Source organism: Rhinoraja longicauda, chromosome 41, assembly GCF_053455715.1.
Source record: "Rhinoraja longicauda isolate Sanriku21f chromosome 41, sRhiLon1.1, whole genome shotgun sequence".
Lineage (NCBI taxonomy): Eukaryota > Metazoa > Chordata > Chondrichthyes > Rajiformes > Arhynchobatidae > Rhinoraja > Rhinoraja longicauda.
The window spans coordinates 10,550,278-10,572,638 of record NC_135993.1 but is presented as its reverse complement, the minus strand read 5'-3'; the positions used below and the strand labels follow the sequence as shown (position 1 = coordinate 10,572,638).

At 48.8% G+C, this 22,361-nt stretch overlaps 1 protein-coding gene across 5 annotated transcripts in view; it reads right to left on the bottom strand.

The window, feature by feature from the left end:
- Positions 1-8,808: 8,808 nt before the first annotated feature.
- LOC144611819 (uncharacterized) overlaps positions 8,809-22,361 on the bottom strand; it is a 42,635-nt gene continuing 29,082 nt past the window's right edge. For 4 of the 5 annotated variants that reach the window (XM_078431095.1, XM_078431096.1, XM_078431098.1 and 1 more), the window contains exons 2-3: positions 18,642-18,712; positions 8,809-13,117 (exon numbers count right to left, since the gene is read on the bottom strand). In XM_078431095.1, coding sequence (XP_078287221.1) covers positions 12,076-13,117; positions 18,642-18,655 — 1,056 coding nt within the window. In that variant the 5' untranslated portion in view covers positions 18,656-18,712 and the 3' untranslated portion in view covers positions 8,809-12,075. Of the gene's footprint in view, positions 13,118-18,641; positions 18,713-18,798; positions 19,008-22,361 lie in introns of those variants that run through there. The other variant, XM_078431099.1, reaches the window with a different exon arrangement.

The window sequence follows — 22,361 nt, the reverse complement described above, 5'->3', positions numbered from 1 at the left end:
TTTCTGTGGACGCAGTCGGGAGACCCGGATGGTGGTTTGCCTCCCTGGTGCCGGTGTCCGGGATGTGTCTGAGCGTGTCCAGGATATCCTGAAAGGGGAGGGAGAGGAGCCAGAGGTCGTGGTACATATAGGTACCAACAATATAGGTAGGATAAGGGAAGAGGTCCTGAAAGGAGAATTTAGGGGGCTAGGAAGAGAGTTAAAAAAAAGGACTTCCAAAGCGATAATCTCAGGCTTACTGCCTGTGCCACGCGATAGTGAGAATAGGAATGGAGTGAGGTGGAGGATAAATACGTGGCTGAGGAACTGGTGCAGGGAGCAGGGTTTCAAGTTTCTGGATCATTGGGACCTCTTCTGGGGGAAGTATGACCTGTACAAAAAGGACGGGTTGCATCTGAACCTGAGGGGAACCAATATCCTGGCGGGGAGATTTGCTAAAATAACTGCGGAGACTTTAAACTAGTACGGTTGGGGGGAGGGACTCAAACACAGATAGCTAATAGGCAGTGTGTGAGGCAGGAGGCAGAAAAGGGAAACACTCAGACCCAATATGTAGGAGAGAAAGAAGGGAAAAGAAATAAACTGAGAATAAGAAATGATGGGTCCCTTAAATGTGTATATTTTAATGCTTTTTGATAAATATTTTTATTACACATAAATACATATTAATAAAATTTACTTATTACATACATTCGTGATATTATTAATATTAACAATTGTGTCCTACATATTTCTATACTTTTTTTTTAAGAGAGGAAAAGATAGAGAAAAATAAAATAAAAATAAGAGATCCAAATTGGAGAAATGAATGGAGTATCAAAAAAGTTATCTATCATTGGAGATGGAGATATATCCATAATTTATTATTCATAATTCTTCCTCCATTCCATTATTCAGGCCACGGTCAAGTCCTCGAACCAAGCCATTTTGACCCTTTAAATATACAATAAATGGAGACCATATTCCTCTGAAAAGATTCAACCTGTCCACTAGTACAAGTATTTTAATGCTAGGAGCATTGTAAGAAAGGTGGATGAGCTTAGAGCCTGGATTGACATCTGGAAGTACGATGTTGTGGCGATCAGTGAAACATGGTTGCAGGAGGGTTGCGATTGGCAATTAAATATTCCAGGATTTCATTGTTTCAGATGTGATAGAATCGGAGGGGCAAGAGGTGGGGGTGTTGCATTGCTTGTCAGGGAGGATATCACAGCAGTGCGTTGGCAGGACAGACTAGAAGGCTCGATTAGGGAGGCTGTTTGGGTGGAACTCAGAAATGAGAAAGGTTTAGCAACACTTATAGGGGTGTATTATAGACCGCCAAATAGGGAACGAGAATTGGAAGAGCAAATATGTAAGGAGATAGCAGATATTCAAGTCAAGTCAAGTCAAGTCAATTTTATTTGTATAGCACATTTAAAAACAACCCACGTTGACCAAAGTGCTGTACACCTGATTAGGTTCCAATGGAAAAAAAATGAAACATACAGTAGCACGCAAACAGTTCACAGCGCCTCCTCAATGAGCCTCAAACGCTAGGGAGTAGAAATAGGTTTTGAGCCTGGACTTAAAGGAGTCGATGGAGGGGGCAGTTCTGATGGGGAGAGGGATGCTGTTCCACAGTCTAGGAGCTGCAACCGCAAAAGCGCGGTCACCCCTGAGCTTAAGCCTAGACCGCGGGATAGTGAGTAGCCCCAAGTCGGCCGACCTGAGGGACCTGGAGTTAGAGAGGGGGGTTAGAAGATTTTTGATGTAGGGGGGGGGGAGTGTCCATTTAGGGCTTTGTACGTGAATAGGAGGAGCTTGAAGTTGATTCTGTACCGTACAGGGAGCCAGTGGAGAGAGGCCAGAATCGGGGTGATGTGGTCCCTTTTACGGGTACCCGTCAGGAGTCTCGCTGCGGCGTTTTGGACCAGTTGCAGGCGGGACAGGGATGATTGGCTGATCCCAGTGTATAGGGAGTTGCAGTAGTTTAGGCGGGAGGAAATGAAAGCGTGAATGATTTTTTCTGTGTCGTCGAATTGGAGGAAAGGTTTGATTTTAGCTGTGGTTCGAAGTTGGAAGAAGCTGGCTTTTACCACAGCGTTGACTTGCTTGTCAAATTTTAATGCAGAGTCAAATATCATGCCGAGGTTTTTGACATGCGGTTTGACTAGGCAGGATAGGCTTCCAAGACTGCCTGTTATCGATTTGATGGAGTCGGGGGGGCCGAATAGGATGACCTCAGACTTGCTCTCATTTAATTGGAGGAAGTTCTGTGCCATCCAACATTTTATGTCCTCAAGGCAGTGTGAGAGGCTGTTTAAATTTGACTGGTTGTTGGGTTTCAGGGGGAGGTAAAGCTGAGTGTCATCGGCATAGCAGTGGAAAGAAATGCCGTGCCTTTGAATGATTTGGCCAAGGGGGAGCATGTATAGAGAGAAGAGAATGGGGCCTAGGATGGAGCCTTGTGGAACTCCGCAGGAGAGGCTAGCTGGAGAAGAGGAATAACTGCCTATGTTGATGGCGAAACTCCTATCTTTGAGGTACGAAGCGAACCAGCTCAGGGCAGTGCCATCAATGCCAACCGTGTACCGGAGACGGTCAATAAGGATAGTGTGGTCCACTGTATCGAACGCTGCGCTGAGGTCGAGAAGGAGCAGGATTGCACAGTCGCCGGTGTCGATGGCGAGAAGCAGGTCGTTGTGTACCTTCAACAAGGCAGACTCTGTGCTGTGGTGGGCTCTGAAACCTGACTGGAAACTTTCCAGGATGGTGTATTGGTGCAGGTAGGGCACTAATTGGTTTAGAATTGCCTTTTCAAGGACTTTTGACAGGAATGGCAGTTTGGAAATGGGTCTGTAGTTGCTAGGCAAGGTGGGGTCTAGGTTAGGTTTTTTCAGTAGGGGCTGGACCACCGCGTGCTTGAAACTGGTTGGAACAGTGCCAGTGGCCAGAGAACTGTTGATAATAGAGAGGATGCTGGGACCGGCTATTGCAATGACATCCTTCAGAAGGGCAGTGGGGGCAGGATCAAGGGGGCAGGTTGCAGGTTTCATAGCGGAGACAAGCTTTGCAAGGGAGGATAGAGTGACGGGTTGGAAGCAGTCCAATTTAGATGAACAGACTAGTGAGACAGCTAGGTCACGGGTGGGAGGGGAAATGTTCATTCTAATGTTCTCAACTTTGCTGGTGAAAAATTTAGCGAATTCTTCGCACTTAGCAGGGGACCCAACTAAGCTGGTACTGGGGGCGGGACATGTGACAGAGGTAATTGTTCTAAATAGGACCTTGGAGTTATGAGAGTTTTTGGAAATAAGGTCGGAGAAGTATTGTGCTCTAGCAGACTTTACTGCTTCCTGGTATTTGAGAAGATTGTTTCTCAGAATTTCGAAGGAAATTTGAAGCTTGTCACATTTCCACCTCCTTTCTGATTTTCTGCACTCCCTTCTTAGGGCTCTGGTGGAGTCATTGAGCCACGGCCGACCTTTGAGCTTAGGCTTTTTCATTTTAAGGGGAGCGATAGAATCCAGGATGGAAGAGCAAGTGATATTAAATAAAGAGGCTAGATCCTCAGTGCTGAGATGGGGGGGAGAGGCCTCAATAGTGCAGATGTTGGGGGCAGCTGTGAGAGCCTCGGAGAATTTACTGGCAGTCAATGAATTTATGTCGCGGGAGTAGCGAACAGGGAGATGAGATTTTGCGGGAGATAAAGGCAGAGATGCGTCAAAAATGATAGCGCTGTGGTCCGATAGACAGGCTTCAGTAGTTTCAATGTTGTTGATTGGGAATCCGGACGATAACACTAGGTCGAGAGTATGGCCTAACTTGTGAGTGGGTCCCGTGGTGTGAAGAGTCAGATTGAGGGACTCAACCAGGTGCATAAATTCACTCACAAGAGGTTTAGTGGGACAGCAAACATGAATATTAAAGTCACCAAGAATCATGATCCGGTCAAATTTGGGCAAAATGCTAGAAATCAGATCAGCAAATTGGGTGATGAAGTCCTTATGCATTTTTGGTGGGCGATACACAAGAACAATTAAGAGGGGATAGGCTAGGCCTACTTTAATTAGTTGCACCTCGAAACTGGAGAAATGATCAGCGTTCAGGAGGTGGCAGTTGAAATGTTTCTTAAACACAGTGGCTAAGCTCCCACCGCGTCCGGAGAGCCTAGGCGAGGTGAAGAAGTTACAGTTATCAGGACAGAGTTCCACGAGTGGAGCAAGCTCACCAGGGTTAAGCCAGGATCCTGTGACAAGTAAGAAGTCCAATCCACGGGTGATGAAGAAGTAGTAAGCACAGAGTAGTGAATGTGGGTGATTTCAATTTTCCGCACATAGACTGGGAATCACGTTCTGTTAAAGGGCTGGATGGTTTGGAGTTTGTAAAATGTGTGCAGGATAGTTTTTTGCAGCAATACGTAGAGGTACCTACCAGAGAAGGGGCAGTGTTGGACCTCCTGTTAGGTGACGGAGGTATGTGTTGAGGAGCACTTTGGGTCTAGTGATCACAATGCCATTAGTTTCAATATAATTATGGAGAAGGTCAAATCTGGACCAAGGGTTGAGATTTTGGATTGGAGAAAGGCTAATTTTGAGGAGATGAGAAAGGATTTAAGAGGAGTGAAATGGGACATTTTGTTTTATGAAAAGGATATAATAGAGAAATGGAGGATATTTAAAGGTGAAATTTTGAGAGTACAGAGTCTTTATGTCCCTGTTCGGTGGAAAGGAAAGAATAATAATTTGAAAGAGCCATGGTTTTCCAGGGAAATTGGACACTTGGTTCGGAAAAAGAGGGAGATATACAATAAATATAAGGGGCAGGGAGTAAATGAGGTTCTTGAGGAATATAAAGAATGTAAAAGGAATCTTAAGAAGGAAATAAGAAAGAGAAAAAAATATATGAGGCTGCTTTGGCAAGTAATGTAAAAGTAAACCTCAAGGGGTTCTACAGATATGTCAATAGCAAAAGGATAGCGAGGGATAAAATTGGTCCATTAGAGAGTCAGAGTGTAAGAATAAGAAAATAACTGCAGATGCTGGTACAAATCGATTTATTCACAAAATGCTGGAGTAACTCAGCAGGTCAGGCAGCATCTCGGGAGAGAAGGAATGGGTGACGTTTCGGGTCGAGACCCTTCTTCAGACTGATGTCGGGGGTGGGACAAAGGAAGGATATAGGTGGAGACAGGAAGATAGAGGGAGATCTGGGAAGGAGGAGGGGAAGGGAGGGACAGAGGAGCTATCTGAAGTTGGAGAAGTCGACGTTCATACCACCGGGCCGCAAACTGCCCAGGCGAAATATGAGGTGCTGCTCCTCCAATTTCCGGTGGGCCTCACTATGGCACTGGAGGAGGCCCATGACAGAGAGGTCAGACTGGGAATGGGAGGGGGAGTTAAAGTGCTCAGCCACCGGGAGATCAGTTTTGTTAATGCGGACTGAGCGCAGGTGTTCAGCGAAGCGATCGCCGAGCCTGCGCTTGGTTTCGCCGATATAAATAAGTTGACATCTAGAGCAGCGGATGCAATAGATGAGGTTGGAGGAGGTGCAGGTGAACCTCTGTCTCACCTGGAAAGACTGTTTGGGTCCTTTGATGGAGTTGAGGGGGGAGGTAAAGGGACAGGTGTTGCATCTCGTGCGGTTGCAGGGGAAAGTGCCCGGGGTTGGGGTGGTTTGGGTGGGAAGGGACGAGTGGACCAGGGAGTTACGGAGGGAGCGGTCTCTGCGGAACGCAGAGAGGGGAGGGGATGGGAAGATATGGCCAGTGGTGGGGTCCCGTTGTAGGTTCACTAGGTTAATTCCCGGAATGGCGGGACTGTCGTATGTTGAAAGGCTAGAGCGATTGGGCTTGTATACACTGGAATTTAGAAGGATGAGGGGGGATCTTATTGAAACATATAAGATAATTAGGGGATTGGACACATTAGAGGCAGGAAACATGTTCCCAATGTTGGGGGAGTCCAGAACAAGGGGCCACAGTTTAAGAATAAGGGGTAGGCCATTTAGAACGGAGATGAGGAAGAACTTTTTCAGTCAGAGAGTGGTGAAGGTGTGGAATTCTCTGCCTCAGAAGGCAGTGGAGGCCAGTTCGTTGAATGCTTTCAAGAGAGAGCTGGATAGAGCTCTTAAGGATAGCGGAGTGAGGGGGTATGGGGAGAAGGCAGGAACGGGGTACTGATTGAGAGTGATCAGCCATGATCGCATTGAATGGCGGTGCTGGCTCGAAGGGCTGAATGGCCTACTCCTGCACCTATTGTCTATTGTCTATTGTCTATTGTGATGGAAATGTTGGTGGATGATATGTTGGATCCGCTGGCTGGTGGGGTGGAAGGTGAGAATGAGGGGGATCCTGTCCTTGTTGCGAGTGGGGGGAGGGGGAGCAAGAGCGGAGGTGCGAGATGTAGAAGATACCCTAGTGAGAGCCTCATCTATAATGGAGGAGGGGAAGCCCCGTTTTCTGAAGAACGAGGACATCTCGGAAGCCCTAGTCTGAAACACCTCATCCCGGGCACAGATGCGGCGTAGACGGAGGAATTGGGAGTAGGGGATAGACTTTTTGCAGGGGACCGGGTGGGAAGAAGTGTAGTCCAGATAGCTGTGCGAGTCGGTGGGCTTGTAGTAAATGTCCGTCACTAGTCTGTCTCCTGTGATGGAGATGGTGAGGTCCAGAAACGGGAGGGAGATGTCAGAGATAGTTCAGGTATATTTAAGGGCAGGATGGAAATTGGAGGTGAAGTGTATGAAGTCAGTGAGTTCTGCATGGGTGCAAGAGGTAGCACCAATGCAGTCGTCGATGTAGCGGAGGTAGAGTTCGGGGATGGGGGAGAGTCAGAGTGGGCAGCTATGTGCTGAGCCGGAAGAAATGGGGGAGATATTAAACAATTTCTTTTCTTCGGTATTTACCGAGGAGAAGGATATTGAATTATGTGAGGTAAGCAAAACAAGTAGAGTAGTGATGGAAATTATGAGGATTAAAGAAGAGGAGGTACGGACACTTTTGAAAAATATAAAAGTGGATAAGTCTCCAGGTCCTGATAGGATATTCCCTAGGACATTGAGGGAAGTTAGTGCAGAAATAGCAGGGGCTATGACGGAAATATTTCAAACGTCATTAGAAACGGGGATGGTGCCGGAAGATTGGCGCATTGCGCATGTTGTGCCTTTGTTTAAAAAAGGTTCTAAAAGTAAACCTAGCAATTATAGACCTGTTAGTTTGACGTCTGTGGTGGGAAAATTAATGGAAAAGATACTTAGGGACAATATCTATAATTATTTGGATAAACAAGGCCTGATTAGAAACAGTCAACATGGATTTGTGCCTGGAAGGTCATGTTTGACTAATCTTCTTGAATTTTTTGAAGAGGTTACCAGGGAAATTGATAAGGGCAAGGCTGTGGATGTTGTCTATATGGACTTCAGCAAGGCATTTGACAAGGTTCCACATGGAAGGTTGATTAAGAAAGTTAAATTGTTGGGTATTAATAGTGAGGTTGCAAGATGGATTCAACAATGGCTGAATGGGAGATACCAGAGGGTAATGGTTGACAACTGTATGTCAGGTTGGAGGCCAGTGTCTAGTGGAGTGCCCCAAGGATCTGTGTTGGGTCCACTGTTGTTTGTCATTTACCTTAATGATCTGGATGATGGTGTGGCAAATTGGATTAGTAAGTATGCAGATGATACTAAGATAGGTGGTGTAGTTAATAATTAAGTAGATTTTCAAAGTCTACAGAGAGACTTGGGCCTTTTGGAAGGGTGGGCTGAAAGATGGCAGATGGAGTTTAATGCTGATAAGTGTGAGGTGCTGCATTTTGGTAGGACAAATCAAAATAGGACGTACAGGGTAAATGGTAGGGAATTGAGGAATGCAGTGGAACAGAGGGATCTGGGAATAACTGTGCATTGTTCCCTGAAGGTGGAATCTCATGTGGATAGGGTGGTGAAGAAGGCGTTTGGTATGCTTGCCTTTATAAATCAGAGCATCGAATATAGAAGTAATGTTGAAATTGTACAGGGCATTGGTGAGACCGAATCTGGAGTATGGTGTGCAGTTCTGGTCGCCAAATTATAGGAAGGATGTCGACAAAATGGAGAGGGTACAGAGGAGATTTACTAGAATGTTGCCTGGGTTTCAGCACTTAGGCTACAGAGAGAGGTTGAACAGGTTGGGTCTTTATTCTTTGGAGCGTAGAAGGTTGAGGGGGGACTTGATAGAGGTTTTTTAAATTTTTAGAGGGACGGACAGAGTTGACGTGGGTAGGCTTTTCCCTTTGAGAGTGGGGAAGATTCCAACAAGGGGACATAGCTTCAGAATTAAGGGACAAACGTTTATGGGTAACATGAGGGGTAACTTCTTTACTCAGAGGGTGGTGGCTGTATGGAATGGGCTTCCGGTGGAAGTGGTGGAGGCAGGCTCGATTTTATTATTTAAGAGTAAATTGGATAGGTATATGGATAAGAGGGGATTAGAGGGTTATGATCTGAGAGCAGGTAGATGAGACTGGGTCAGGGAGAATGGTCGGCGTGGACTGGTAGGGCCGAACGGGCCTGTTTCCGTGCTGTAATTGTTATATGGTTATATGGTTATAGTTGACGACCCTAGTCAGAGCCAAGGACCCAGGCAGCCATATTGCCCAAAGTGTGGACAACCTGCCCCACAACCTTCCAAGCACTGGTCAGAGGTTAAAGGAGAAAGAGAGCAAAACCAACTTCAGTAAACGCGCACGCACACACACGCATGACCAGAACAACTCCCAGAAAACACGTTGAATCGAGATGTATTTGCCCTCAAATCAGTTCAAACTCGGCAGTAGGGTAAAATTTAATTTAATTATTTACATACATCTGACACAAACAGGCAAGAGAAACGATCGAGGACATGAACAATCGGCAATAAAACTCCGATAATCTTTGGTGGTGGCGGGCTGGCAGATTTTCCAGATTGTTGGATGTCTTTCCAATTAATATCGCAACACGCACACCTCCAGATTCAGGGGCAGTTTCTTCCCGGCTGTTATCAGGCAACTGAACCATCCTACCACAGCCAGAGAGCAGTGCTGAACTACTATCTACCTCATTGGTGACCCTCGGACAATCTTGCATAGAAATATAGAAAATAGGTGCAGGAGTAGGCCATTTGGCCCTTCGAGCCAGCACCGCCATTCAATGTGATCATGGCTGATCATCCAAAATCAGTACCCCGTTCCTGCCTTCTCCCCATACCCCTTGATTCCCTGAGCCCTATCTAACTCTCTCTTGAAACCCCATCCAGTGAATTGGCCTCCACTGCCTTCTGTGGCAGAGAATTCCACAGATCCACAACTCTCTGGGTGAAATAGTTTTTCCGCATCTCAGTCCTAAATGGCCTCACCCTTATTCTTAATCGACAACCTTAATCTTTGATCGGACTTTATCTTGCACTAAACATTATTCCTGTTATCATGCATCTATAGACTGTGAAGGGCTCAATTGTAATCATGTATTGTCTTTCCACTGACTGGTTAGCACGCAACAAAAGTTTTTCACTGTACCTCAGTACACGTAACAATAAACTAAACCAAACATGGATCTTCCAATCTACCTCGTTGGGGCCCTTGTACTTTTTTTTTTAGCTGCACTTTCTCTGTATTTGTAACACTATGTTCTGCACTCTGTTTTCTCTTTCGCGCTACATAGAAACAGAAAATAGGTGCAGGAGGAGGCCATTCGGCCCTTCGAGCCAGCACCGCCATTCATTGTGATCATGGCTGATCATCCACAATCAGTAACCCGTGCCTACCTTCTCCCCATACCCCCTGATTCCACTAGCCCCTAGAGCTCTATCTAACTCTCTTGTACCTGATGTACAATGGTATGATTTGACTGGATATATTTTTCTCGGTATACATGACAATAATAAACTCATACCAACGAAAAATTGATACACAGCAGTATTATAAACGCTCCGATGGATCCAGTCGGTGAACAGGAACCAGGTAGGCCTCACTTGATGAGTCAGACCCTAAACCAGTGGGACGTCTAAATAATTCGGTGCTGGCTTATCTTGTGGAGTTTTACAGCAATTAACTGGGGGTGATCTTTTAGAGGTTGACAATATCATGAGAGGAACAGATTGGGTTGACGCACAGAGTCGCTTGCCCAGAGTAGGGGAATCGAAAACCCGAGGACACAGGTTCAAGGTGATGGGGGGAAAGATTTAATAGGAACCTGAGAGGTAGCTTTATCACACTGAGGGCAGTGGGTGTGTGGAACGAGCTGCCGGAGGAGGTAGTTGAGGCTGGGACTATCCCAACGGTTAAGAACCATTTGGACAGGTACATGGATAGGACAGGTTTGGAGGGATATTGGCCAAACGCAGGCAGGTGGGACTAGTGTAGATGGGGCATGTTGGTTGGTGTGGGCAAGTTGGGCCTGTTTCCACACTGTATCACTCTACGTTGAACCACAGCAGATCACTTGTTATATAGGTTTATTATTGTTGTGTATACTACCCGCTCAAAACCTCCAAGGATTTTGCTCCCCTTGTCCTATCTCTGCCCTTCCCCCAACCCTGGGCAGTCTCCCGGTTCTGAGTCTCACCCATAGAACAGCACAGCACAGGAACAGGCCCTTCGGCACGCAATGCCGAGACTAACCCGTATCTGCCGGCACAAAATCCATATCCCCGCACATCCATCCTAAAATGTCTCTTAAACACCAATATCGAGTCTGCCTCCACCACCACTTCTGACAGCACGTTCTAGGCCCCCTCCACCCTCTGTGTACAGAAACTTGCCCTGTACATTTCCTTTCACACATATATATATAATATATTTACATGCATACATACATACAAACAAACGCATACAGGTCCACCATTGATGTTCCGGCATCCTTGGTTCCAGACCTTTGCTGGATTTCCGTGTTGCTGGACCAACAGAGGTCACGGCTTCAGAGAGGAGTCCAACGGTACCGGAATGTTCCGCCCGGGGGCCGAGATAGCGGCTGGAAAAGTCGGCCTCGGGAGTCGGCGATGGGGACGGATCTGCCGGCACCCAGTTGCTGGGAAATCAATAGACAATAGGTGCAGGAGGAGGCCATTCAGCCCTTCGAGCCATCACCGCCATTCAATGTGGTCATGGCTGATCATTCGGTGGTGGGCCTGTAGTTCGTTGGTTCCAAGTACCGGGTCACATCAGGTGAGGCCCTGGATCAGTTCTGTTTGGTGGTACAGCATTGGAACAGGCCCTTCGGCCCATCGAGTCCAGGCCCAGCCTCTCAATAAATAGATGCGGTCGAGGGTTCACTCGGCATTGGGCTGGGACCCGGGCACCCACGTTGCCCACAGTGGGTGTCAGGGGCAGGTCGGGACCAGCCAACCTCAAACACCCCCTAGACCACAAAGAGCTCCCCCACCTCCACATACAAAACCGCACAGCTACGAAAGTCAATTGGTGGAGCGGGAGCACGTGGCCGCTGGGTGGGTGAGGTCACGTGGGGCGCGGGGCAGTGACGTCACCCTTTGTCCCGTATTTGGGAGTGAGGAAGTTGGCAACCCTAAGTCCAAACCACACTCCGGTGGAAAGGGAACAGGTCAGAAATGGAAACCCCCCCTCTCTCTCAACCAGCCCAACGCCAACAAAAACATCGCAGTGCTGGTTCCAGCTACAAACGGAGGATTGGAAGGTTCAGTTTAGTTTAGTTTAGAGATACAGTGCGGAAACAGGCCCTTCGGCCCACCGGGTCCGCGCCGACCAGCGATCCCCGCACACTAACACTATCCTACACCCACTAGGGACAATTTTTACAGCCAATTAACCTACAAACCTGCACGTGTTTGGAGTGTGGGAGGAAACCAGAGCACCCGGAGAAAACCCCACGCAGGTCACGGGGAGAACGTACAAACTCCGTACAGACGGCGCCGGTCGTCGGGATGGAACCCGGGTCTCCGGCGCTGTGAGGCAGCAACTCTAACGCCGCGCCACCGTGACCGGCCAATGCCACGATCTCACAACCAGGGCGGAGGGGAGAGGTGCCGGGGCCACTGGGTGCCAGGCTGGCCTGTTGTCGTGTGGGGGTCTCGATGCGATGCGATGCGATGTGATGTGATGCTCATCCAGCCAGCAGGTCCATTACCATCTCCAGATCGGTGAACTCAGTCCGGCCACTGGGGTAGTCCCACAGGAGTCTCTCCAGGGGGCAGGGGGCAGGGTCCGGGGGCTTGAGGGGGTCCCAGAGGCCGGCGGACAGGCTCGGCAGCCCGTCGTACATGGAGGTGTCGATGTCCGCGAAGATGTCGTCCAGCGAGCAGTCGGCCAGCGCGGCGTCGGAGTCGGCCATCTCCAGCGAGGCGAGGACGGAGTGGAGGGGCCGGGGGGATGGGGAGAGGAGGGGGTCTTCCTCCGGGGAGGGCGGGCTTCCCCCGAGACCCCAATAGCCGCCCAGGTCGTGGAGGGCGGTGGGGAGCGAGGAGTCGTCGCCCAGCAGGAGGAAGAGGTTGAGCTCGGGGTGCAGGTTGGTGTTGGTGTGGGTGTTGGTGTGGGAGTTGGTGGGGGTGTGGGTGGGGGTGTGGGTGTTGGTGGGGGTGTGGGTGTTGGTGTGGGCGTTGGTGTGGGTGTTGGTGTGGGAGTTGGTGGGGGTGGGGGTGTGGGAGTTGGGGGTGTGGGTGTTGTTGGGGGTGTTGCAGTTGGTGTGGGTGTTGGTGGGGGTGTGGGTGGGGGTGTTGGTGGGGGTGTTGGTGGGGTTGGGGGTGTGGGTGTTGGAGTTGGTGTGGGTGTGGGTGTTGGTATGGGTGGGGGAGTTGGTGGGGGAGTTGGTGGGGGTGTTGGTGGGGGTGTGGGTGTTGGTGTGGGTGGGGTTGGGGGCGTTGGTGTTGTTAGGGTCCAGGGCGTCGGGTTTGGAGAGGGGCTGGGCAGGGGGCTGGGGGGTCAGAGCTCCCCCCACCCCCACCTCCGCCCCCAGCCGCCGCAAGGTGTTGGCGATGAGCACAGAGCGTCGCAGGTTGCGATCGGCCACCGTGCAGCCCTGGTGCAGCTTCAGCAGCGAGAGGTCGAGCAGAGCTTCGCAGCGGAAGGCGGGTGTGGGCGACGATGGCAGCACCCCCTCACCCTCACCCTCACCCTCATCTCGTTTCCTCTTCACTCCTCTCGTAAACCTGGGGGACAAAACACCAGAGCAACATCGTCAGAAAGGTCAATGTGACCGAGCAACTTCAGAGGAACCTCCAGTGGTGGGGGTATGCATTTAATAGGAACCCGAGGGGTAACATAGAAACATAGACAATAGGTGCAGGGGTCGGCCATTCGGCCCTTCGAGCCTGCACCGCCATTCAATATGATCACGGCTGATCATCCAGAATCAGTACTCCGTTCCTGCCCTCTCCGCATATCTCGATTCCCCAAGAGCTAGATCTAACTCTCGTTTGAGTACATCCAGTGAATTGGCCTCCACTGCCTTCTGTGGCAGAGAATTCCACAGATTCACAACTCTCTGGGTGAAAATTCCACAGATTCACAACCCTCTGGGTGAAAACCACACAAAGGGTGGTGGGTGTATGGAACGAGCTGCCGGAGGAGGCAGTTGGGGCAGGGACTATCGCAACGTTTAGACAGGTACATGGATAGGACAGGTTTAGAGAGGTATGGTTCAAACGCGGGCAAGTGGGACTAGTGTAGCTGGGACATGTTGGCCGGTGTGGGCAAGTTGGGCCGAAGGGCCTGTTTCCACGCTGTATCATTGTACAATTTAACAGGTAGTGTAGAAATGAACTGCAGATAGTGGTTTACATCATAAAATAGACACAAAGTGCTGGAGTAACTCAGCGGGTCAGGCAGCATCTCTGGAGAAAAGGAATAGGTGACGTTTTGGGTCTCAAAATGATACCTATTTTTATTTCTCCAGAGACACTGCCCAAACCTGTTGAATTACTCCAGCATTTTGTGTCTATCTTCAAATTAACAGTTAGTTCCACCACAATGTGTGTTTCCTCGAAACTACTTTGATATAACCTGGGGAATGAATTAGGGAACACTATTTGCATTATGCAAATTTGATTGGGAATGAGAGAATGATCTAAAAGTCACTTTGGAAATTGACAAACAGGAAAAAAAGCTGTCTTGGGAAAATAAACAGCCCGGGTGAAAAAAAAAGTTTCATGTAATATCCCCGCAGTAGTTATACACCTTAAGAACACAATTTGTCAGTTTCACTACGGGCTATCAAAAACGGATTGCTTGTCTCCACTCTCTTTAGACATCTCTCAGTCCACTGCAATCTCCAGAGACCTACATTGCAAAATCAGGCTCTTCGGCCTACTAGGCTGGTGTCAACTATCAGATTAACTGAGAGATTCAGCATGGAAACAGCCCCTTCGTCCCACCGTGTCCAGGTTAGACAGGTACATGAATAGGACAAGTTTAGAGGGATATGGACCAAATGCAGGCAGGTGGGACTAGTGTAGCTGGGACATTTGTGGGCACGTTGAGCTGAAGGATCTGTTTCCACACTGTATCACTCTGTGACTCTAACTAAGTATCTCTCTCCACCGACACTGCCTGACTTGCTGGCTATTTCCAACAGTTTTCCTTTTGGTTTCATTTCATTTGGTTTCATCGGTCACCCGTTCACACTGGGTCTGTTATCCCACTTTCCCATCTACTCCCTACAGTCTCACTATGGATGATCGCTGGCCAATAGACAATAGGTGCAGGAGGAGGCCATTCGGCCCTTCGAGCCAGCACCGCCATTCAATGTGATCATGGCTGATCATTCTCAATCAGTACCCCGTTCCTGCCTTCTCCCCATACCCCCTGACTCCGCTATCCTTAAGAGCTCTATCTAGCTCTCTTTTGAAAGCATCCAGAGAATTGGCCTCCACTGCCTTCTGAGGCAGAGAATTCCACAGATTTACAACTCTGACTGAAAAAGTTTTTCCTCATCTCCGGTCGGTTTGGACTCGATGGGCCGAAGGGCTGTTCTCCCCGTGACCTGCGTGGGTTTTCTCCGAGATCTTCAGTTTCCTCCCACACTCCAAAAACGTACAGGTTTGTAGGTTAATTAGATTTTTAGATTTTTTTTTTTAGATTTAGAGATACAGTGCGGAAACAGGCCCTTCGGCCCACCAGGTCCGCATCGCCCAGCGATCCCCGCACATTAACACTATCCTACACCCACTAGGGACAATTTATTTATTTTTACATTTGCCCAGTCAATTAACCTACATACCTGTACGTCTTTGGAGTGTGGGAGGAAACCGAAGATCTCGGAGAAAACCCACGCAGGTCACGGGGAGAACGTACAAACTCCATACAGACAGCGCCCGTAGTCAGGATCGAACCTGTCTCCGGCGCTGCATTCACTGTAAGGCAGCAACTCTACCGCTGCGCCACCGTGCCGCCCTTAGTTTGGTATAAAAATTAGTTTGATATAAAATGTAAACTGTCCCTAGTGTGTGTGGGATAGTGTTAGTGTGCGGGGATTGCTGGTCGGCGCGGACTCGGTGGGCCGAAGGGCCTGTTTCCGCGCTGTATCTCGAACGTCAAAGAAGGGAAGATGGACTGAGGTTGCAGGGAGGGATGGATGGGACGCAGGGAATGTCTATGATAGGGTCGTCTACACGGGTGACGAGCCGTGTACAGAGCCTTCTGGTGGATGGATTAATGAGGGCAATTGATCAACACAAACACAGGGATGAGTTTATGCCGTGAAACGCAGCACAGAGCTGTTGCTGAAATGAAACCAAAAGGAGAAATGTTGGAAATAGCCAGCAAGTCAGGCAGTGTCCGTGGAGAGATAAACTGAGTTCGAATCATAGAGTGGATACAGTGTGGAAACAGGCCCTTCGGCCAAACTTGCCCACACCGGCCAACATGTCCCAGCTACACTTAGTCCCACCTGCCCACATTTGGTCCATATCCCTCCAAACCTGTCCTATCCATGTGCCTGTCTAACTGTTTCTTAAACGTTGGGGTAGTCCCAGCCGCAACTACCTCCTCTGGCAGCTCGTTCCATGCACCCACCACCCTCTGTGTGAAAAAGTTACCCCTCAGATTCCAATTAAATCTTTTCCCCTTCACCTTGAACCTATGTCCTCTGGTCCTCGATTCCCCTGCTCTGGGCAAGAGAGTCTGAAGAAGGGTCTCGACCCCGAAACGTCACCCATTCCTTCTCTTCCGAGATGCTGCCTGACCCGCTGAGTTACTCCAGCATTTTGTGAATAAACACCTTCGATTTGTACCAGCATCTGCAGTTATTTTCTTGCACTTACTATAACAACATTTAAACAACGTAAAACGTTATTAAGAATAAGGGGTCGGCCATTTAAGGACTGAGATGAGAACAAATTTTTTCACCCAAAGAGTTGTGAATCTGTGGAATTCTCTGCCACAGAAAGCAGTGGAGGCCAAATCACTGGATGTTTTCAAGAGAGAGCTAGGGAGAGCTTTTGGGGCTAACAGAATCAAGGGATATGGGGAGAAGGCAGGCACGGGTTATTGATTGTGGATGATCAGCCATGATCACAATGAATGGCGGTGTTGGCTCAAAGGGCCGAATGGCCTCCTCCTGATCTATTTTCTATGTTTGTATAAGAAAATAACTGCAGATGCTGGTAAAAAATCGAAGGTATTTATTCACAAAATGCTGGAGTAACTCAGCAGGTCAGGCAGCATCTCGGGAGAGAAGGAATGGGTGACGTTTCGGGTCGAGACCCTTCTTCAGACTGAAGAATGTTTCTAACATTTAAACAGCATTTTAAAAGACATTTGGACAGGGGCATGGACACAAAGGTTTGCAGAGATATGGCAGGCAGGTGGGACTAGTGTAGATGGGGTGTGGGCATGTTGGGCTGAAGGGTCTGTTTCCTGGCTGTGTGACTCTCTATTGATCATGTGAAACCAGCTCAGTTTCTATCTCCTAGGACACTGCCTGACTTGCTGGGTATTTCCAACATTTCAGCTTTTGGTTTCGTTTCAGCACAACACTGTTTCACGTTTAAATACACCCACCCTCATTAATCTAACAACCGGACAGATTTGCAAAACAGTCCGTCACCATGGCAGCAGGTAGAAACAAAGAAATGCAGATGCTGGTTGAAACCAAAGAGAGACGTACAGTTTGGGCGTGGCGCAGTGGTGGAGTTGCTGTGACTCAGGTTCGATCCCGACTTCCCAGCATCTGCAGTATTTTGCTCTGTGTTTCTATTTCAGATTCCCCATCATCTGCAGTATTTTGCTATCTGTTTTTATTTCGGATTTTCCGGCATCTGCAGGATTTTGCTGTCAGTTATTATTTCGGATTCTCCATCATATCATCATATCATAATCATATATATACAGCCGGAAACAGGCCTTTTCGGCCCTCCAAGTCCGTGCCGCCCAGCGATCCCCGCACATTAACACTATCCTACACCCACTAGGGACAATTTTTACATTTACCCAGCCAATTAACCTACATACCTGTACGTCTTTGGAGTGTGGGAGGAAACTGATCATCTGCAGTATTTTGCTCTGATTTTATTTCAGATTCCCCATCATCTGCAGGATTTTGCTGCCTGTTTTTATTTCACGTTTTCCGGCATCTGCAGGATTTTGTTGTTTCTATTTCAGATTCCCCGTCATCTGCAGTATTTTGATGCCTGTTTTTATTTCAGATTCCCCGGCATCTGCAGGATTTTGCTGTTTTTATTTCAGATTCCTCATCATCTGCAGTATTTTGCTCTCTGATTTTATTTCAGATTCCCCATCACTTGCAGCATTTTGCAGCCTGTTTTTATTTCAGATTTTCCGGCATCTGCAGTATTTTTCTTTGCAGAAGCTGGAAGTCTGAGAAACTGGACTTCTGGTATCACCCCCCCCATAGAAACAAGCCCTTCATCACAACTTCCCCATCCCGACCACAATCCCCCATCTAAGCTAGTCCCATGTGCCTCTCGACCTTTCCTACATATATAATCATCCAACTGACTTTTATAATTAGTGTAAGAAAATAACTGCAGATGCTGGTACAAATCGAAGGTATTTATTCACAAAATGCTGGAGTAACTCAGCAGGTCAGGCAGCATCTCAGGAGAGAAGGAATGGGGGGCGTTTCGGGTCGAGACCCTTCTTCAGACTGATTAATTATAATTATATTTATCAGAACTACCTCAAAGACCAGAGGGCATAGGTTTAATGTGGAGGAAGGGACTGCAGATGCTGGTTTAAACCGAAGATAGGCACAAAATGCTGGAGTAACTCAGCGGGACAGGCAGCAACTCTGGAGAGAAGGAATGGGGGGCATGTCGGGTCGAGTCTGAAGAAGGGTCTGAACCCGAAACAACACCCATTCCTTCTCTCCAGAGATGCTGCCTGTCCCGCTGAGTTACTCCAGCATTTTGTGTCTCTCTTTGATTGTAACCAGTTTCTCCAACACAGGGACAAGTTACATTTATGCCAAGCCAATTAACCTATAAACCTGCACGTCTTTGGAGTGTGGGAGGAAACCGGAGATCTCGGGGAAAACCCACGCAGGTCACGGGGAGAATGTGCAAACTCCGTACAAACAGCGCCCATAGTCGGGATGGAACCCGGGTCTCTGGCACTGTGAGGCAGCAACTCTACCGCCGCGCTACCCTTCCCTTCCATCTTTTTCAGCCATCCTTGTAGTTGATGAAATCCTGTGGGCAAAAACTTCTCACTCACCTGACTGCTGCCATCCACTCCTTGTAAGGAAACCGTCTGCAGGTCACAGATCCTCGTGACTCTCCAACAGCCTAAAACACCAGGAGAGAAGGGCAATTAGCTGTCATCTTCAGTCACTCGTTCACCTGACTCGCTGATCAACCTGACTTCATCTCACCCTTCTTTATTTGCACGAATGTTTCGTTCAGTTGGTTTTAGTTTCAGTTTCGGTTTAGGGTCAAGTCAAGTCGAGTCAATTTTATTTGTATAGCACATTTAAAAACAACCCACGTTGACCAAAGTGCTGTACATCTGATTAGGTACTAAGGAAAAAAAATGAAACATACAGTAGCACGCAAACAGTTCACAGCGCCTCCTCAATGAGCCTCAAACGCTAGGGAGTAGAAATAGGTTTTGAGCCTGGACTTAAAGGAGTCGATGGAGGGGGCAGTTCTGATGGGGAGAGGGATGCTGTTCCACAGTCTAGGAGCTGCAACCGCAAAAGCGCGGTCACCCCTGAGCTTAAGCCTAGACCGCGGGATAGTGAGTAGCCCCAAGTCGGCCGACCTGAGGGACCTGGAGTTAGAGAGGGGGGTTAGAAGATTTTTGATGTAGGGGGGGGGGGAATGTCCATTTAGGGCTTTATACGTGAATAGGAGGAGCTTGAAGTTGATTCTGTACCGTACAGGGAGCCAGTGGAGAGAGGCCAGAATCGGGGTGATGTGGTCCCTTTTACGGGTACCCGTCAGGAGTCTCGCGGCGGCGTTTTGGACCAGTTGCAGGCGGGACAGGGATGATTGGCTGATCCCAGTGTATAGGGAGTTGCAGTAGTCTAGGCGGGAGGAAATGAAAGCGTGAATGATTTTTTCTGTGTCGTCGAATTGGAGGAAAGGTTTGATTTTAGCTATGGTTCGAAGTTGGAAGAAGCTGGCTTTTACCACAGCGTTGACTTGCTTGTCAGATTTTAATGCAGAGTCAAATATCATGCCGAGGTTTTTGACATGCGGTTTGACTAGGCAGGATAGGCTTCCAAGACTGCCTGTTATCAATTTGATGGAGTCGGGGGGGGCCGAATAGGATGACCTCAGACTTGCTCTCATTTAATTGGAGGAAGTTCTGTGCCATCCAACATTTTATGTCCTCAAGGCAGTGTAAGAGGCTGTTTAAATTTGACTGGTTGTTGGGTTTCAGGAGGAGGTAAAGCTGTGTTTCATCGGCATAGCAGTGGAAAGAAATGCCGTGCCTTTGAATGATTTGGCCAAGGGGGAGCATGTATAGAGAGAAGAGAATGGGGCCTAGGATGGAGCCTTGTGGAACTTCGCAGGAGAGGCTAGCTGGAGAAGAGGATGGCGCAGCGGTAGAGTTGCTGCCTCACAGCGCACAGTGACAGAGACCCGGGTTTGATCCCGACAATGTGTGCTGTCTGTACGGAGTTTGCACGTTCTCCCCGTGACCTGCGTGGGTTTTCTCAGAGAATTTCGGGCTCCTCCCACACTCCAAAGACGTGCAGGTTTGTAGGTTAATTGGCTTGGTGTAAATGTACAAAATTGTGCCTAGTGTGTGTAGGATAGTGTTAATGTGTGGGGATCGCTGGGCGGCGCGGACCCGGTGGGCCGAAGGGCCTGTTTCCACGCTGTATCTCCAAACTAAACTAAACTTTAGTTTACTATTGTCACGTGTACTGAGGTACAGTGAAAAGCTTTGTTTAACAGGCTGTCCATCAAATCAGATGTAACGCACATCAATACAACTGTAGGAAAGAAAACTGCAGATGCTGGTTTAAATGGAAGGTAGACACAAAATGCTGGAGTACTCAGCGGGTCAGGCAGCATCTCTGGAGAGAAGGAACGAGTGACGTTTCGGGCACCCATTCATTCTCTCCAGAGATGCTGCCTGACCGGCTGAGTTACTCCAGCATTTTGTGTTTGCCGCACATAAACACAATCTAGTCAAACTCAAGTACAATAGGTAGAGTAAAGGGGAAGATACAGAGTGCAGAATGTAGTTAGGATCGCCACAAAATGTTGGAGTAACACAGTGGGTCAGGCAGCGTATAAAGTCGGCTCTCGACACTCCTTGGAGTGTGGGAGGAAACCGGAGCACCTGGGGAAAAGCCACGCGGTCACGGGGCGAACGTACAAACTCCATACAGACAGCACCCGTAGTCAGGATGGAACCCAGGTCTCCGGCGCTGTGAGGCAGCAACTCTACCGCTGAGCCACCGTGCTGCCCATTCAGCCATGATTGGACGGTGAAGTAGACCTGATGGGCTGAATGGCCTAGTTCTGCTCCAATAATTTATGAAGCCTCATAGAAACATAGAAAATAGGTGCAGGAGGAGGCCATTCGGCCCTTCAAGCCTGCACCGCCATTCAATATGATCATGGCTGATCATCCAGCTCAGTATCCTGTACCTGCCTTCTCTCCATACCCCCTGATCCCTTTAGCCACAAGGGCCACATCTAACTCCCTCTTAAATATAGCCAATGAACTGGCCTCAACTACCTTCTGTGGCAGAGAATTCCACAGACTCACCACTCTCTGTGTGAAGAAATGTTTTCTCATCTCGGTCCTAAAAGACTTCCCCCTTATCCTTAAGCTGTGACCCCTGGTTCTGGACCTCCCCAACATCGGGAACAATCTTCCTGCATCTAGCCTGTCCAACCCCTTAAGAATGTTATATGTTTCAATAAGATCCCCCTCAGTCTTCTAAATTCCAGCGAGTACAAGCCCAGTCTATCCAGTCTTTCTACATATGAAAGTCCTGCCATCCCAGGGATCAATCTGGTGAACCTTCTCTGTACTCCCTCTAAGGCTAGAATGTCTTTCCTCAGATTAGGAGACCAAAACTGTACACAATACTCCAGGTGCAGTCTCACCAAGGCCCTGTACAACTGCAGCAGAACCTCCCTGCTCCTAAACTCAAATCCTCTTGCTATGAATGCCAACATACCATTCGCTTTCTTCACTACCTGCTGCACCTGCACGCTTGCTTTCAATGACCGGTGCTCCATGACACCCAGGTCACGTTGCATCTCCCCTTCTCCTAATTGGTCACCATTCAGGTAATACTCTGCTTTCCTGTTCTTGCCGCCAAAGTGGATAACCTCACATTTATCCACATTATATTGCATCTGCCATGCATTTGCCCAGTCGCCTAATGTATCCAAGTCACTCTGCAGCCTCCTAGCATCCTCCTCGCAGCTAACACTGCCACCCAGCTTCGTGTCATCCGCAAACTTAGAGATGTTGCATTCAATTATGTAACTCCTCCAGCCCCCAGCTCCCTCCCGTCCCTTCCTCCCTCCTCCCCTCCCTCCTCCCTCACTCCCCCTGTCCCCCCCTCCCTCTCCACCCACCGCCCCAATCATTCGATGCAGGGGGTCAGGGAGTAGGAAGGGGCTGAGGCAGAGGTGACAATTCAGGTCAGCTGGAAGCAGCATCGTCTTGTGTTGCCGGGGAGACCGAGGCGTTGCCAGGGTAACAGAGAGCAGGTCCTCTCCACCTCTGGGCTGCCGGAGTCTGGTGAAGGGTCTCGACCCGAAACCTCACCCAGTCCCCCTCTCCACAGATGCTGCCTGACCCACTGAGTCACTCCAGCATTATGTGTCTGTCTTCTGTATCAGACACCAAGGGAATTCCACAGCCAGTAGGGAATTCCCCCCCCCCCCGAGCAATTATAGACAATAGGTGCAGGAGGAGGCCATTCAGCCCTTCGAGCCAGCACCGTCATTCAATGTG